The sequence below is a fragment of the Tenrec ecaudatus genome, chromosome 5 (genome assembly GCF_050624435.1).
Source record: "Tenrec ecaudatus isolate mTenEca1 chromosome 5, mTenEca1.hap1, whole genome shotgun sequence".
NCBI lineage: Eukaryota > Metazoa > Chordata > Mammalia > Afrosoricida > Tenrecidae > Tenrec > Tenrec ecaudatus.
Genome location: NC_134534.1, coordinates 173,528,952 through 173,543,892, shown reverse-complemented (window position 1 = coordinate 173,543,892; position 14,941 = coordinate 173,528,952). Strand labels below are relative to the sequence as shown.

At 51.8% G+C, this 14,941-nt stretch overlaps 1 protein-coding gene across 1 annotated transcript in view; it reads left to right on the top strand.

The window, feature by feature from the left end:
• Nucleotides 1-14,941, top strand: part of CCNY (cyclin Y) — a 206,122-nt gene that overhangs the window by 189,596 nt on the left and 1,585 nt on the right. Inside the window, exons 8-9 of the mRNA XM_075550275.1 lie at nucleotides 7,017-7,183; nucleotides 12,012-12,174. Coding sequence (XP_075406390.1) covers nucleotides 7,017-7,183; nucleotides 12,012-12,174 — 330 coding nt within the window. The remainder of the gene's footprint in view (nucleotides 1-7,016; nucleotides 7,184-12,011; nucleotides 12,175-14,941) is intronic.

The following is a 14,941-nucleotide window of genomic DNA, read 5'->3' as shown; positions in this document are numbered from 1 at the left end:
GTCACAAAGGTGGCTTTGATGGAGCCATGGTCGTTATAACTTCTGAGGTCAGACGGTTCAGTAGAGGACACGCGGATGGCTTCTGCACTTGTTCAGTGGGGCAGACAGAGTCTCAGCCAGTTCTGTGACCCCAGCACCATGCTTTTCTAAATTACCGTAAGAAGGTAGCTGACAGTCTGCCTATTAAGGATTAACAGCGTAAAACAGGAAATTACTCCTTGTTCTAACATGGATTTCAGAGGTGATGGCTAACTGCAGACCACATCTTTAACTAAACTAAGGTGAGGATTTCGTATATATCCCACTTTAATTCTGCTCATTTGCATAACAGATGCTTCATTCCCAAATGAGACTATAACCACAGGTATAGAAGCTAGGATTTACAGTACATCACAAAGTGGAGGGCTAGAAGGATCATGTTAAGTCATTAACTGTTATAATTAGTATGGTGCATTTGTTAAAATTAATAACGCAGTGTGTTAGGCCGGGTTGACTAGAGAAACAAGTCCAGTGACACTCATATATGTGCAAGAAAGAGCTTTAGATCAAGAAGTTATCATACATCAAGACAACATCCCCGTCCAGTCCAACTCAAGTCTAGTCCAGAAGTCCCTCTTTCAATTCAGCCACACAGCAGTGACGCAGAATTCAGGAAGCTCTCAGGTGGGTGGGTGCAAAGTCGTGCGGTTCTTAGGGCGGTGGCCCTAGCAGGTCTCAGAGTGGCTCACCAGCAGGGAGGTGAAGGTAGAAAGAAGGGTGGGAGGTTGCAAGACCCTGCTTATGGAAAGGCTCAGCCCACAGAGTCACCGTCAGGCTGTGATCTGAACGACAGGCTAAACTCCACCCCACACTTTTATATATCTTCAAGTTGATTTGAAATTATGTAACTTCCACCATCAGTATTGATATGTTCTTATTAACGAAAGTGTATACTTTCTTCAGATTTCTCTGTTTGCTGTGTTTTCTTTCTATTCTGGACGCTAGCCAAGACACAGTGCATCGGGTTTCGCCGTCAGGTTCCCTTAGGCCTCTCTTGGCTGTGACTGTGTCTCAGAATTTCCTTGTTTGTTTGTTTTCTTTTAACTCTGTTGTGAATTTGGGTGAAGGTTTACGGAGCACATCAGTTTTCCATTCGATCATTCGTACACATTTTTGTTTCATGCCATTAAGTGCAGTCTCCACAGTATAGCACACCACTTGCTCCCTGGGTTTCCTGTCTCCATCCTCTTGTCTTTCCTGACCCCTCTGAACTTTGTCCTTATCCAAATAATTATGATCCAAGGTGGTCCCTCTAGTCACCCTTGTAAGGTGACCAGATTTTAACATTGGTAAAGCGGGACACCATTGATAAAACTCATATCCTGATGAAACAGCCACATGGCAGCCGAAAACCATATACCCTAGCTTGTCGTGCATTCTTTAAAAAAATCAGGACTTTTTTAAAACGCCACGGGATGCGGGACAAATTGTTAAAAATCGGGACTGCCCTGCCAAAAGCGGGACATCTGGTCACCTTACCTTATAGGTCTGGAAATGAACTCGCCTCATGATTCCATTGTCAGCCAAGTAATCCATAAGTTGGATCAGGGGACAGTGTCACCCGGGAGGTACAAAGACCTTCGAACAGTCAGCCATTTGATGGCCCTGGCACTTTGGGGGGTGTAATGGCGGGGTAGGATGTAGAGTGCCCTGCTGGTGGGACTTCGGAGGTTTCTCTTGTGCCATTTTCATTGTCTCGTATAGCAAGGGCACACACTATCAGTGTGATCTAGGGGTGATTGGTGGTGTTGACCCTGCTCGTTTGTCTGAGATCACTCAAAAGTTCAGTAACTCTCTTTCTCCTTCCTCTTTGATACTGCCTCAAAGGGCTCACTGTGGGCAGCCCACACTTACAGAGGGCTGTGTTACTCTGAGCTGTGTATTAATTGTAACTAAGAAGGCACTTGACATACAGAGAGGCCTTTCATTCCCACCTGAGTTGGATCCCTGTGTGGGTGGCCGTGGCAGTGTTGTCAATGCTGCACACACACGAGTGCCAGCCACCAGCTTCAGGCTGCGCTTCAGAAAATGCCCCTCAGAAGCCGGTGCTGACAGCTCTTCGCTGGTTCTGACCCCAAGACTCCCTTTTTGTGTCCCTAGTTTTGAAGGCACTATAGCTGCTGTCCACGATGGCATCTCTCCAGTGTCAGGTCCCAACACTTACTCAGTTGCTGCTCCTGGTGTCAGCAAACAGGAAGAGGGTGGTGAAGTCACCAGATGGCTGACTTCTCAGTAACCGAATCTCAGCTTGGCCCTTCCCATGGAAAGTCAGTAAAGCAGAGAGCAGGAAAGAAGGTTGAGATGAAGTCACTAATCAGGAATCGAAGTGCCTAAGGCAATGATGTTTTTAAATTGTGAATTGAATGTGGGCCATTTACATCTCAGACGGTCAGCTCAGATTCAGCAGTTCCAGCTGCTTATCTCCTCTCCCTCATCCCTCCTTGATCCTCCATCCTCCCTCTCACCCAGGTCCACAGCGGTCAGCTCTCTAACACATGGTTCTTCCTCATGTGAATCTCTAAAGTCGGTTCCCTTCCGATGCCTTTGTCATGGTTTTTATCCTAGGAGTTGGTCTCACACAATGTTTGTCCTTCGGTGATTGGCTGACCTCACTCAGCATCGTGATCTCCAGGTCTGGCTGTGTCATGAGCTACTTTCTGGCTTCTCCCTTGTTTTTCAGCAATGCAGCGTCCCATTGTGTTTGTGCAGCGTCCCATTGTGTCCATCAGTCTACTGATGACCGTGTGGGCAGCTTCTAACTTCTTGCTATTTAGAACAGTGGTACAAACATGGGTAAGACAGTGACACACACATAAATATATACATGTCCATATGCAGAGACATAGGTCAAGTGCACAACCACGCACACATTTCACAAAACAATGACTATACCTGAAGTGTTCCACTTTCTACTTTTTTTCCCCCACAGCCTATTGTTTTTTCCCTCCCCAAAAAATGTTCATGGTCCGTTGTGTTGATTTAGAAACCCACTAGTGAGTTTCAGGCTGTAATTTGTAAAGTGCTTTGTGGGCTGCGGGTCCCCAAGGTCACCCCGCTATGGTGACCCGCTGGGACCCTCGGGGCTCGGTGCTGTCATGCTCACAGCTGGGAGTGGCTAACCAGAGTGAAGGCCTAGAGTAGAAACAGCCGTGGGGAAGGCTCACCGGAGAGAGCCAGGTGCGGCCTTCAGGAGCATCTCCCAGTGGGGTCACCCAGGATGGGCGTGTCTTCTCCGCTGACAACACATGGGAGGCGTCAACCAGGGAAATCGACCTGGGGCCTCTGGGCTGAGGGCTTCTAGTGGATTCTGGAGGCCCCCTCTGCCTAGCATACCAACACAGTAGACCTCAGAAGGAAAGGGAAATCTCCACCTCCATGGTGTTGTCTACAGGAAGGCGGCAGAGTGTGGGAGCCCTCCCCTAACTAGAGTTCTGGGTTCCCACCCTGGCCTTGTGCTGTAAACAGACCTTTCCCAGGAAGCAGCCTGAGGCTAAGCTGTTCATCTCTGTCACCGATAGCCCCTGATTTGGGCCATTTCCAGGCTACAGGGGCTTGCTTTCACTACCTTAGAAAACAGAAATGGGAAGAGTATATCTGTGTGCACACTGAATGATGTTTGAAATCAGTCTTCGCCATCTAGAAATGTGGGCCTGGGCCCCTCCAGTCTTCATAGGCAGCGGGGTCTCTGGGTTGACTTAGGAGAGCTCCCGGTGGCTTGGGATGGGGGGGGCAGAGGGAACTTTTCTCTGGGCGGTCTTGCTTGCCCCTTGGGCCATAGAGTGTCTAGACAGAAACTTCATAGACTGCTATGCGCTTTAGAACAGCCTTTCAGAGGCACTACTAAAGAGATTGTTGCAGTAGGTTTGTTAAACTCATATTTATTCATTTATTCCCTTATACTCGTGATCTAAGTTTGCACATCAGCTTAGTCATAATTATTTTTCCTAAAGAAGTAGCAATTCACTGAACACTGTAATGTTGGGAGGATGGCTGTCGGATTAGGGTTAGGAGATGGCTGTTGAGGAGGAAAGTGCAATTTGTCCCATGAAGGAGTTACGGTCTTGATCTTGACTTTAGTGGAAGGTGCTCCAATTAGCTACATCTAACAGGCCCTGATAACAGGATAAAAACATCCAGATTCCAACCAACATTACCTGCTTTTGTGAGCTTGAATCTCTAAAATGGAGTTGGACAATTTCATTCTCACCGGATTTTGCATACCAATTTCCTCGATTTCACAAGTTTGCGTTTTATCTTCCCTTGGTGTCTTATTAACAGCTCCGCGTGGTGCCATCACCGACTGCCTGGTGTGGCACACCAACCTGCTCACGAATCACAGTCAGGACATGCCATTGCGCCAGAGTGCCCCACTAGTGACAGGCTAGGGGTGCTGTGTGGGGAGGGAGGGGGGAAACACTACATATTGTTTTACTTGGCGGAGAATGAAAATACCCAAGTGGGAGTTTACTAACGAAATTGCAGCTGACCCTTGAATCTCGCTTTGCTGGCAAGTGGTGCTAAATTACATGCTATTAAGTGAAGCTTATTACGAATGCTTTATCTCCTCATATAAGAGCTTCCTGTGGGTATGTTGTAATGCGCACACCCTTCAGTCTACCTTCATGGAACAAGCAGACAGGTTGGAGGCCTGCTGCCCCCTCCCCGCGCCTGCCCCCCAAACCTCAAGTGTTATGTATGTGCTGCAGTGAATTTGTTCCTGTCAACTAAAGTGAGCTACCCCGGTGTTGAAGTGGTTAAGCTGCTGGCTGAGTGGTCAGCAGCTGGACCCCATCCGCTGGTTGATGGGGGCTCCTCTTCTGCTCCTGCTCTGAAAACAGAAGGGGCCTGCACGGCTCAGGCCTGACCCCATTCCGCTCCCGCCAGCCTCTCCTCAGCCTGCGTGGTACTCACCCGCCAGTGTAGGTCCCCATGCTGGTTCCTGCTTGCTCACTGCCACCTCCCCGACCTCTGGGGTGTGGGTTTCAGAAGGGCGGCAGCCTGCCCACAGGCAGACAGCTGTGCCACGTCTGTCCCCCTCGGCCTCCCTGGACTTCCCTGTCAGAGGGCAGTGCCACTGCTGAGCTCCTCCCACTGCCTCCCCTGGCAGGTCCCCACTGGCATGGTGTTCTCGTCTTCCACGCAGCTCCTGTCAGTGTTTCTGCACAGCCCCCCCCCCCCCACACACACACACACTCTGAACCCGAGGTCAGTGCCCGACCCCGCTGTCCTACGATCCTTAGTCAGAAATGTTTGCTCTGGCAGCCCGCCCCTGGGTGGGGAGTTAACCTTCTCTGTTCCTTGGCCCCACTCCTTGGGTGACTGCCGGCTCTCTCGGGGACCTCACTGGCCTGCCTCCTCTGTAAAATGGGGAGAGCGGTGAGCTTCCCTTCCTCCCGGGCTCCGTGAGGGCGATGTGAGTTCTTCATGCAAGGTGCTGCGCAGACTGCCCGCCCTAGGACAGGGAGTCTGAGCAGTAGCCGCGGTGTCTTTGGGTCCCTCTCCGGCCTCAGCCTGGGTCCCCCCTCTACTAGGACACAACCTCTGATTCCCAGGCCGCCACCTTCTACTTCCAGGGGCCCATATGTCCTCTGACCTCTGACTTTGGCTTTTGGAAGCCTCCCTGGAGCCCCCAGTTTGTCAACAGATCCTCAGCGGACACGGGACGGGAGCCCACTTCTTCAGATGTGGCGAGTGGCCTTGTGCCCGTGCGTGTCCAGTGAGCAGCCCCTGCCTGGCTCCGAGCATGTGCTTTGTATCCGTGCAAGGGAAAGAGGAATTCCGTATACTCGCGTGTGAGCCCACCAGTGGCATCTTCTGGTTGCTGCTTGTGATGTACTTATGAGGCCACGTTTGGTGTTATCATCTGTACTCCTTGTAGATTCCCGTCACGGCACAAGCCTCTGAGCATCAATCTTCATTTGCTGGTGTCCCGCCGCCGCTGCCCAGGCCTGCCTCGGGAGGGGCCAGGTGTGGAGGAGAGGCTCCCCTGCTCCCCTCCTCTCGGCTCTTCTGCCCACCTCTGAGCAGTAAAGTGTCTGCTTGTGTCTGTAACATTTCCCCTCAGCTCGCACTTTCTGAAAAGACCGTTGTCATGGCTCAGACTTTATTGACATTACAAACGGACTCGTTCTGCCCCCGTCGATTTGCTGGGGTTTCGAATACTTAAGGACCAGGTGACCTCTGTTGGGCTTTGCTTCTCTGGCGCAGCCATTCTGCCTGACAGAGGCGTCTGATGGGAGCTGCAGAAGCCCCCATTCGCCGCTGCAGAGACATGCACCCACTGCACGGGCAGGGCCTCCAAGGGAGCTGGGGGGAGGCGCTCCTGCGGAGTGGTTTGACTTAAGCAGCGACCCTGGGTGCTTGTCTTCCAGCGACATGGTACCACGTAAAGGAAGTGCCGGAGGCAGAGAGACGCGCGGGGAGGGTTTCAAACGAAAGGTAATAGTCGTGAAAAGAAGATGAAATCATTCTCATACGGTTTTGTTTCCAAACATTAGCCGGACTTGACCGCTTGTTTAAACTAGCCTAATCCGCAACTGCAATCATGCCAAAACACGTGGAGTGCAATTGGAAATCTGTGCGGGCCAACGAGGCACATCGGTCCCCCCCCTCCACTCACCCCGATATGGTTTTCGTCATCGTTGGAGCTTGTGTGCTAGCTGAGGTTCTGTTTGCTGCCCCAGCGTTGATGGGAAGCACTTATCCATGGTTTTAGCTGGGATTTGGTCCGACCTGGGGTCTCCCGAGGTTTGGCTCCACCCACCCTCTCCTGGCACAGTGTCGTCTGACCGTGAGCCCCCTGGCATTAGGTTTATAGACCCCTTGGGCCTTTTAAAGGTAAATACAGTCAGACCGCCGATCCCTGGGTAAAGGCTGGCCACAAGCTCTCACCCACTGCGAGAGCCACTGTGTGTGGGTGCGCGTCGGCAGGGCAGCAGAGCGCCCGTCAGCCAGCCCGGGCATCCGTGTCTCTCCAGGTTTACCTCGAAAGACTTCTGACGTACGCGGAGATAGACATCTGCCCGGCCAACTGGAAGCGCATCGTCCTGGGCGCCATCCTGCTGGCCTCCAAGGTGTGGGACGACCAGGCCGTCTGGAATGTGGACTACTGCCAGATCCTGAAGGACATCACGGTGGAGGACATGTGAGTGGGGATGCCGCGTCCAGGCTCGGTGACGTGGTCCGGGGAGGAGGAGGAGAAACTGCCTTTGCGGCTGTGTTGTGCGTGGAGGCTTCAAGGTGCTCACGAAGAAAGCCGATTATCTTTTTGTTCCTTTTACTCGTGAACTTTTTGAGTCCCTGGGTGCTACAAACTGTTCACAGGCTCCGCTGCTAACCGAAAGGGTCTGCCTAGATGCGCCTCAGAAGAAAGGACTGGTGACCATTGCTGGGAGGTGGGGCTGGGAGGGGGGGACCAAACCACCCATGCAGTCCCCTGTGGATTCTCTCTACTCGGCACACACGGGGTTGCCAGGACTCAAGTCACCGGGGCCGCAGGAGTGCCATTTTACTGTTCTGCGTTCTGTGCAGTGAGTATGTTGGGTGTCATGCCTGTGAGATCTCCAGCTTGGCTCTTGATGGGGAGCAGGAGTGGGTGCTGGTCTCACCTCTGGTTTTGACAAACTGACGCAGCCAAGCTGCTTTGGAAGCAAACCTTCCCTTTCCTGGTTGAGAAAAGGCTAGACCTGGGGGATGAAGGAAGGGAGAATCACCACTTGTCCCCTTCCCAAGAGAGATTAGGTGCTAACCCATTGATAGGTCACTCCCAGTGTTTGCACATACATGTACATAAGCCTACAGACACAGCTTGACTTGGCTGGTGCGGTCACCTGCATCTGTTGTCTCTACATACATGTATGCACCCGTTTGCCTATATAAGCCATTGGTGGTTTTGTGTTGTTTTAGCTATTGTTGCAAAATGACCTATTTTAGAGCACGTATTGAAATATATAAACTTTCGTCACTTAGCAATCAACAGTATCTCGTATCATTAGCCCAAAACCAAACTCACTGCCATTGACTTGATTCTGACTGACAGCTTCCCTGCAGAACTGCCCGTGTGGGTTTCCAGGACCTAGCGGGAGTGCCAACCCTGACCTCTCTCCTCAGGAGCGGCTTGTGTTTTCAAACTGCCAACTTGTGTTAGCAAACGAGCCCTGCGTGTATCCACTACGCCACCGGGGCTCCGTGTTACTGAGTGCGCTCTAACTCATGGCAGAAGCAAACCTCTGCTCTTTTCCTTGCTTTGGCTTGGAGGACTCAGGAACAATTTTTTCAGTGGGTGGGGATTTCTTGGTGCCACTGGAGTTGTGTCTTCTGGGGCCCCTTTTGCTACCCCACTCCCCACCCCGGCCCCCAGCATGAGCAGCTTATATCTCTGACCCAGGCTAACCCGCTGCAGTCAGAGGACGGTGGCGCAGCATGTTCTGGTGCGTGCCTTGAACAGCGTGGGCGTCTCGGTGGGAAGGTGCACTGAAGAGCAGGTTCAGGAAGAATGTTGCTGGAAATTCAAAGGCAGACAGCTCAGGGGAGCGGGCATGTGAGTGATGTTCACCACACACGGCAAGCTGCGTCGAGGCTGGACTGGGTGTGGGAGACCGAGGACGTCGTGCCCACCTTACAGCCGTTCTCACCAGGACTCAGTGCTCACTTTGTGGCCAGAACAAAGAGTCATGAGACGCAGTTCCAAACAAAACCAGCCTGGGGCTGCTCTGGGTTGGTTTGGTGTTGAGACAATCTCATCAGGGAAGTAGGTGTCAGGGAAACAGGAGGAGGATAAGAGAAGCCTTCTGGCTTGTCAAAGTGTTGTGAGCCAGCCTGGGCACGGAGCAACAAAGGCCTGCCCCTCTATTTGTGGATTAAGCCCTGGGCTGAACAGAGAGGTCGGTGGTCTGAACCCACCAGTGCTGCCTGAGGGGAAGATGAGATGGTTGTTCCCACAAGGTGTACGGCTTCTTAAGCCAGTTCTGGTGGTATAGGGGCCCCTCGCTGGGCTGCTGACCACCAGCTAGCTGCTCCAGGGGGAAAGATAGGGCATTCTGCTCCCACAAACAATCTTGGAAACCCACAGGGGCAGATCAGCCCTGCCCTTTAGGGTCACAGTGAGGTGGAATCGACTTGGTGACAGGGAGTGCAGTCTGCGTGCCCTGTCCCCAGGCTCTCTGAGTGGGTTTGGCATTGGAATTTCCATTTGTGGAATGGGTGCCACTTGGAAATGTATGTCTGGTGCCTGGAATTTTAAAGCGCGTCCCATTTTCTAGCCAGGCGGGCAGGACACTGGGTGATGAAGGCGCTCTTCCCTTCGCTGTAGAGGCCTGGTTGACTGATTGTCAAACAGCACCAGGTCGGTTGGGTTTCTTTATGGTGTAGTTGGTGGTCTGTGGGTTGATTGTGGCTCCTGGCAGGCGTGTGGGCAGACGAGAACTGCACCATCGCATTAACCCCACATAAAAGGTGGTTGGTGTTTACTGACTCAGACGTGTATTTTATAAGGTTTTGCATGAGAACAGTAGCCTCGTAATTGTCCCTATCAGGGCCGTGAACACAGGCAGGCGGCTACGCTCTGCACCAGTGTGGCTTCCTAGCGGCTGTGTCCAGCACCTTCCCGGTGTACCGCTGCCCTTTGAAGCAGCCCTGGTGGCACAGGTGGGTAAGCATTGGACTATGTAACTGCAAGGTTGGCAGTTCAAATCTACCAGCTGCTATGTGGGAGAAAGTTGGGAGTGTCTGCTCCCGTAAAGATGTTCAGCCTCGGAAACCCTGTTCAGGGACCGCGGTGAATTGGAATCAACTCAGTGGCAGTGGGTTAGCGGCAGTTTGGGATTTCACGTTTTGGAAAGTATTTTAGTCAATAAATGTTGCCTTTGTTTGAAAATACAACAGCTGGAAAATGTCTAATTTTCTGGAAGTTTAAGCAAATATCCACGGAACTCAAGCCTAAAAAGGATGTTCCCCACCCTACCCCTTCCCAGGAACCCTGGGACAGTGCAACCTCGCTCAAAAACAGCTTCATCCTGGCTTTACTCATAATTGAAGTCCCCTAACAGGCCTCAGTGATACCTACACACAATTTGGGGAAGAGTGAATAAAACTAGGCCTTCGTTTGCTGTTAAGAGCTGCAGTAACACTCTCTTGCCACTTGGAGGCAATGTGTCCAAAGACATGCTCATAGTGACCAAGGAGCACCTCTGCTTTCATACTGGCTTTTGCAGTATTTTTCACCCTCTTTTTTGAAAACTCACCTGGGTTTCAGTATATCACAGGACAGTCTCTAATTAGAACTAATTTTTAATAAGACCTAAATAACAGTCATTTAAAGAAATTTAAGTTCTTTAAGAATCGGCTTTAACTCAACTTTATATATTTGGAGGCTGTTCTTGTAGAAATACTAACGAAACAAGCCAATGACAGTATGTTCTGATTGAATTTTTCCATGAACTTTTTGAAGCCCCACATCTACTGGTTAACCAATTAAAAGATCTGAAAATGACTTAGTGGACTAATGATAGGGGGGCCCTTACACACCCCGACCTTCCCATCTGGGTTCTTGGTGGTCCATCCCATGCGTAGGAAGTGTGGCCTGCGATGCCACATGGGGTTTGTGATGTTAACCAGGTTTAAGATCTGAGAAGATCAGGATGAGCTCGTTGGGGCAGAATTGGAACACTCCAGAGCTCGCCTCACCCCAAAGCTTGTTAGCATTCGACCCTTTTAGATAGGCCGGGCCGACCATGGGACCTGGTTGGAGTAGGCACACCCCAAGCTTCATCTGTCCCTACACACAGCTCAGTCCTCGCTTCAACAGAAACCCTCCAACCCCCCTCATCCTGCTGGAGCTGCTTGTGCTTGGCCTTCACTAATTCCGGAGTACCTTTTGGGGGGAGGAGGGGAGCACTGCCCCAAGGCTGGGTTTCACTGGTGTAAAACCAGTTAATCACCTTGTCCAGCTACAGAAGACAAGTGGGGCCAGGGGTAAACCGGCTACTGCAGGACAGCCCAATGACTGGTTAGGGGAGAGCCTCTCACAGCGAGCACTTCCCAGGGGCCGCTAACAGCCCACCCTTAAGAATGCCTGCCCCCTTTTCCAGCCAAGCCCATCACAGGAGGCCCTCTCCGACTCACGGTGGCATCGGCTTCACTGGCAGCACGGTGCCGCCCCGGGTTGTCAGTGACGTTTTTGCCGGAAGTGGATCGCCAGTTCCTTCTGCTGAGCCACTCCTGGGGTCCCTGCGTGGTACAGATGATGCTTTGGAATGCATTTCCTGTTCCTTCACCAATGCCTTGTTCACGCCAGTTACGTTGAGGACCAGGAGCCCTTGTTAGAAATATAGTCTTGGACCTACTAAGCTAGGCACTGCAGGTGCCGGCCAACGCCTTTCTTCCAAGACCTCTCTCCATGGACTCACGGACACTTTGTAACAGAGCATTGCGCCTATTTGCTCCACTCAGGCACGCCTCAAAGTCAGCAGTAGCTCCTTTCAGTGGCTCCTTTGCATAGAGAGGCGTTGTCCTGCCCCCTCCCAGCAGAGCTGGAGGCAGGCAGTCCGTGTGGTCTCCACAGGCCTCCCTCTGGGTGTCCGTCTCCTGGCTCCCATCAGGCTCCAAGACAGCTCCTCAGAGCTGCATCTGCCGCACTACCCCGCCAGGCGAGGCTGGTGGGGTCCATGCTCGCCCACAGCTGTGTGTGTGTGTGTGTGTGTGTGTGCGCGTGCACGCGCACAAGCAAAGTGAGCCACCCTGCAGCAGGTCCTGATGACTGACTGACTGCCAGCTGCTACTTTCTGGGCGCTGGATCAAGTGGATTCTGCTTTAAATACCCCTTTGGTGGTCCAAGCAGCAACTCGGGTGTCCTTCCAGGCAACCGATGAGATGGCTTCTCTCCCGGGAGGATGTGATCTTGGAGGTGGGTCTCCGAGCCTGGCTGCAGCCGCCCTGCAGGAGCTGAGTGTGTGCATTCCCTTCTGTCTCTGCAGGAATGAACTCGAAAGGCAGTTTCTTGAATTGCTCCAGTTCAACATCAACGTTCCCTCCAGTGTTTACGCCAAGTATTATTTTGACCTCCGTTCTCTGGCCGAAGCAAACAACCTGAGCTTCCCCTTGGAGCCCCTCAGCAGGGAGAGGGCTCACAAGCTGGAGGTGAGATGCTCAGTTTTGAGTGGGTTCTTGCAGCCGCATCTTCTGACCACCACAGTACAATGAGGACTCCTTGTGGTTCTCAAATAAGGAGTAGGGGCGTTGATTTAGGGGGTGATCATTTACACTCCTTCATGTTTATTTATTTTAAAATAATTTTGTTGGGGGGCTCGTACAACTCTTTATCACAATCCATGCATACATCAATTGTGTTAAAGCACATTTGTACATTCATTGCCCTCACCATTCTCAAAACATTTGCTCTCCACTTAAGCCCCTGGCATCAGCTCCTCATTTCTCCCCTTCTCTCCCTGCTCCCTCCTCCTTTATGTTTTTAATAATTTTTATGTTGTTAGAAAATATATACCTGTATAGATAAACATTTGCTATTTCACCCTTCTGTATCCAATTCAGTAACATCATATTCTCCAAGCGCGTAGCTATCACCAATATCCCCCTCTTGTCCATCATCCCTCCCACCTGCTGCTGAGCCCCTCCTCCCACACACTCCACCCCAACATTAACGTTCAGTCTCGGTACTGGGCTCAGGCAGCATCTGTCCGTTTGTAGCTCATTTCTTTCGCTTGGCATCGCGTGCCCAGACTCAGCCCTGTTCTGGCATGTCAGGACTTCACTGTAGGTACACTAGGGCAAGTCAAACAAGCATTGCTATAAAATCCCGGAAACCTCTATTCAACACGAGCTGTGTCCAGATGGGAAGCTCTGGATTGTCCGCCTGTCTTCCTCCTAGGTCTACTCACTCAGGAAAGTGGTGTCTTCCCTCTAACCCTCCCCCAAAGAATTTGGTGCCTCTGATGGACATGCACCATGGCCAAGCAGCCTCAGGAGACTCCAGTCACGTCCCTTTGAACTCTTGTGTGAGTTTGAGGACAACACAGGAAATCTGAAGGGGCCAGAGGTTTCCCACGGACATTCTCCCAGAATAGCCCTTGTTTCCCTGAGGGAGTGAGCAGGTGCTTTGCTGTGGTGGGAAGTGTCCTTGGACTGGCCTTTTCTCACTAGTGCAGGTTTTAACTTTACAACAACTTCAGAGTAAGCCCCAACGATCCTTCTATGTCCTTTGAGAAAAACCTATCCCAACAGCAGCCTTAAACACGCCTCCACCTCAACCCGAAAATCAGTCCTCGTAACGTTCTGAGCTGACCTCTCTGCCTTGAATTGAACTTGGCCCCTAGAACCCACTGTTTGGTTGGACTCGTTTGTTCCGAGGGCACTCTGATAAGCAGGGCTAGGGCCAGTGCATTACTGAGAGAACTTATCTGCAGCCACCCCCGATCACAGAGACTTATTTAAATTTGTGATGTTTGGGAAAAGATCTGTGCGTGCAAACTGGAAACCTAGCAGCAATCCTTTGTGACTGACCTCCGTCCATCATGCTTCTGTGACCTGTCAACGGCGCTTAGCTGGTTTCTTCTCTCTGTGAGCCAGTGTGAATAGTGCTGTACTGAACATGGAGGTTTTCTGTTGAGTCCTCTCTCGTCTCCTCTTGCTGGGTCCTGTGCTAATTCTATGTCAAACTTTCTCAAGGGCTGTGCCGTTTGCTAGTCCCACCAGCAGTGGATCAGGGTCCAGTCCTTGCTACTGCTTGGCTATCGTGTATGTTTTCTGACTAGTCATTGTGGTTGGCTCTTAAGAACAGATGCATTGTCTCACCATCTGGGGAACCAGAAGCCCCAAGCCAAGGCATTGGTCCTGGTGTTGGTAAGGCGTCCTCGTCAGTTTCACACCCAAGCTATGGTCTGCACTACCCTGAGAATCGGTTTTCCAAAATGTGATGGTGAGTCTTCTAGGGGTCACACTGAAAAAACGCTAGCCTTGGCCCTAGTGGGGCAGCACAGTGGAGGAGCCTGTGCAGCCTAGTACTGGTGGGTCTTCTCTCCCTCCACCCCACCCCTTGCTGCCTGGGAGTAGCCCTCTGAGACGCCCTCCCCACCACCCTGCTTTCTCTCAAGCTCACAGCATAGCCATGCTCTCCTGCCTTCTCTTAGAATGCCCCAGCCCTGCCGACCGTTTCCTCTTCCTCAGTCCCTCAAAACCTACTGACGCTCACTGCCGTCATGATGCATCTTACAGTACACAGTAGAACTACCCTTGTGGGTTTCCAAGACTGTAATTCTTGACAGGAGTAGAAAGCCCCCACTTTTCTCTCAGGGATTCCCCAAAAGACCATCCATTTCTGGGGTCATCTCTGTTCTGTGTACTGGACCCTCCATCATGTGTGTGCTTTGATTAAGTGTCTCTCTGGACTGGTGCTTCCTACACCCACTCAGTCTTCATGGAGGAAGCCCTTCCATGTACCAGCCCCATCCGTTGGGGGTTTCCTTCCTGCTGGGAGGAGACATTTGCAGACAGTAAACATAATAAGTAACCCAAGTAGCAAGTGGGAAGGTGAGAGCCGTGGAAGTAGTGTCAGCTTAGGGAGTTGATGTATTGAGTAGCCCCTGGGGTAGGAGATGTTGGGGCATAAAGGCGTGGCCCTGGGGAGGAGTGTAGTGCCCAGTTTATCATGAGGAAGAGCCTGGCATGATGGAGACCTAGCAGGGAGGCTGGACAACCCGGGAATGCAGGAGACGGGCTGAGTTAGCACTCAGGGGTCTGAGCAGAGAAGATTGCACTGCACTTTAAAAGGAGCGCTCGGCCTCTGGGGAGCAAGGCTGGAAGATCAGCTACAAGGGTGATTAACCCAGGCCAGGCACGAGATAGTGGGGTGTGCGCAGGGTGGCCGCTGGGAGAAGCGGGAAGAGGGAAG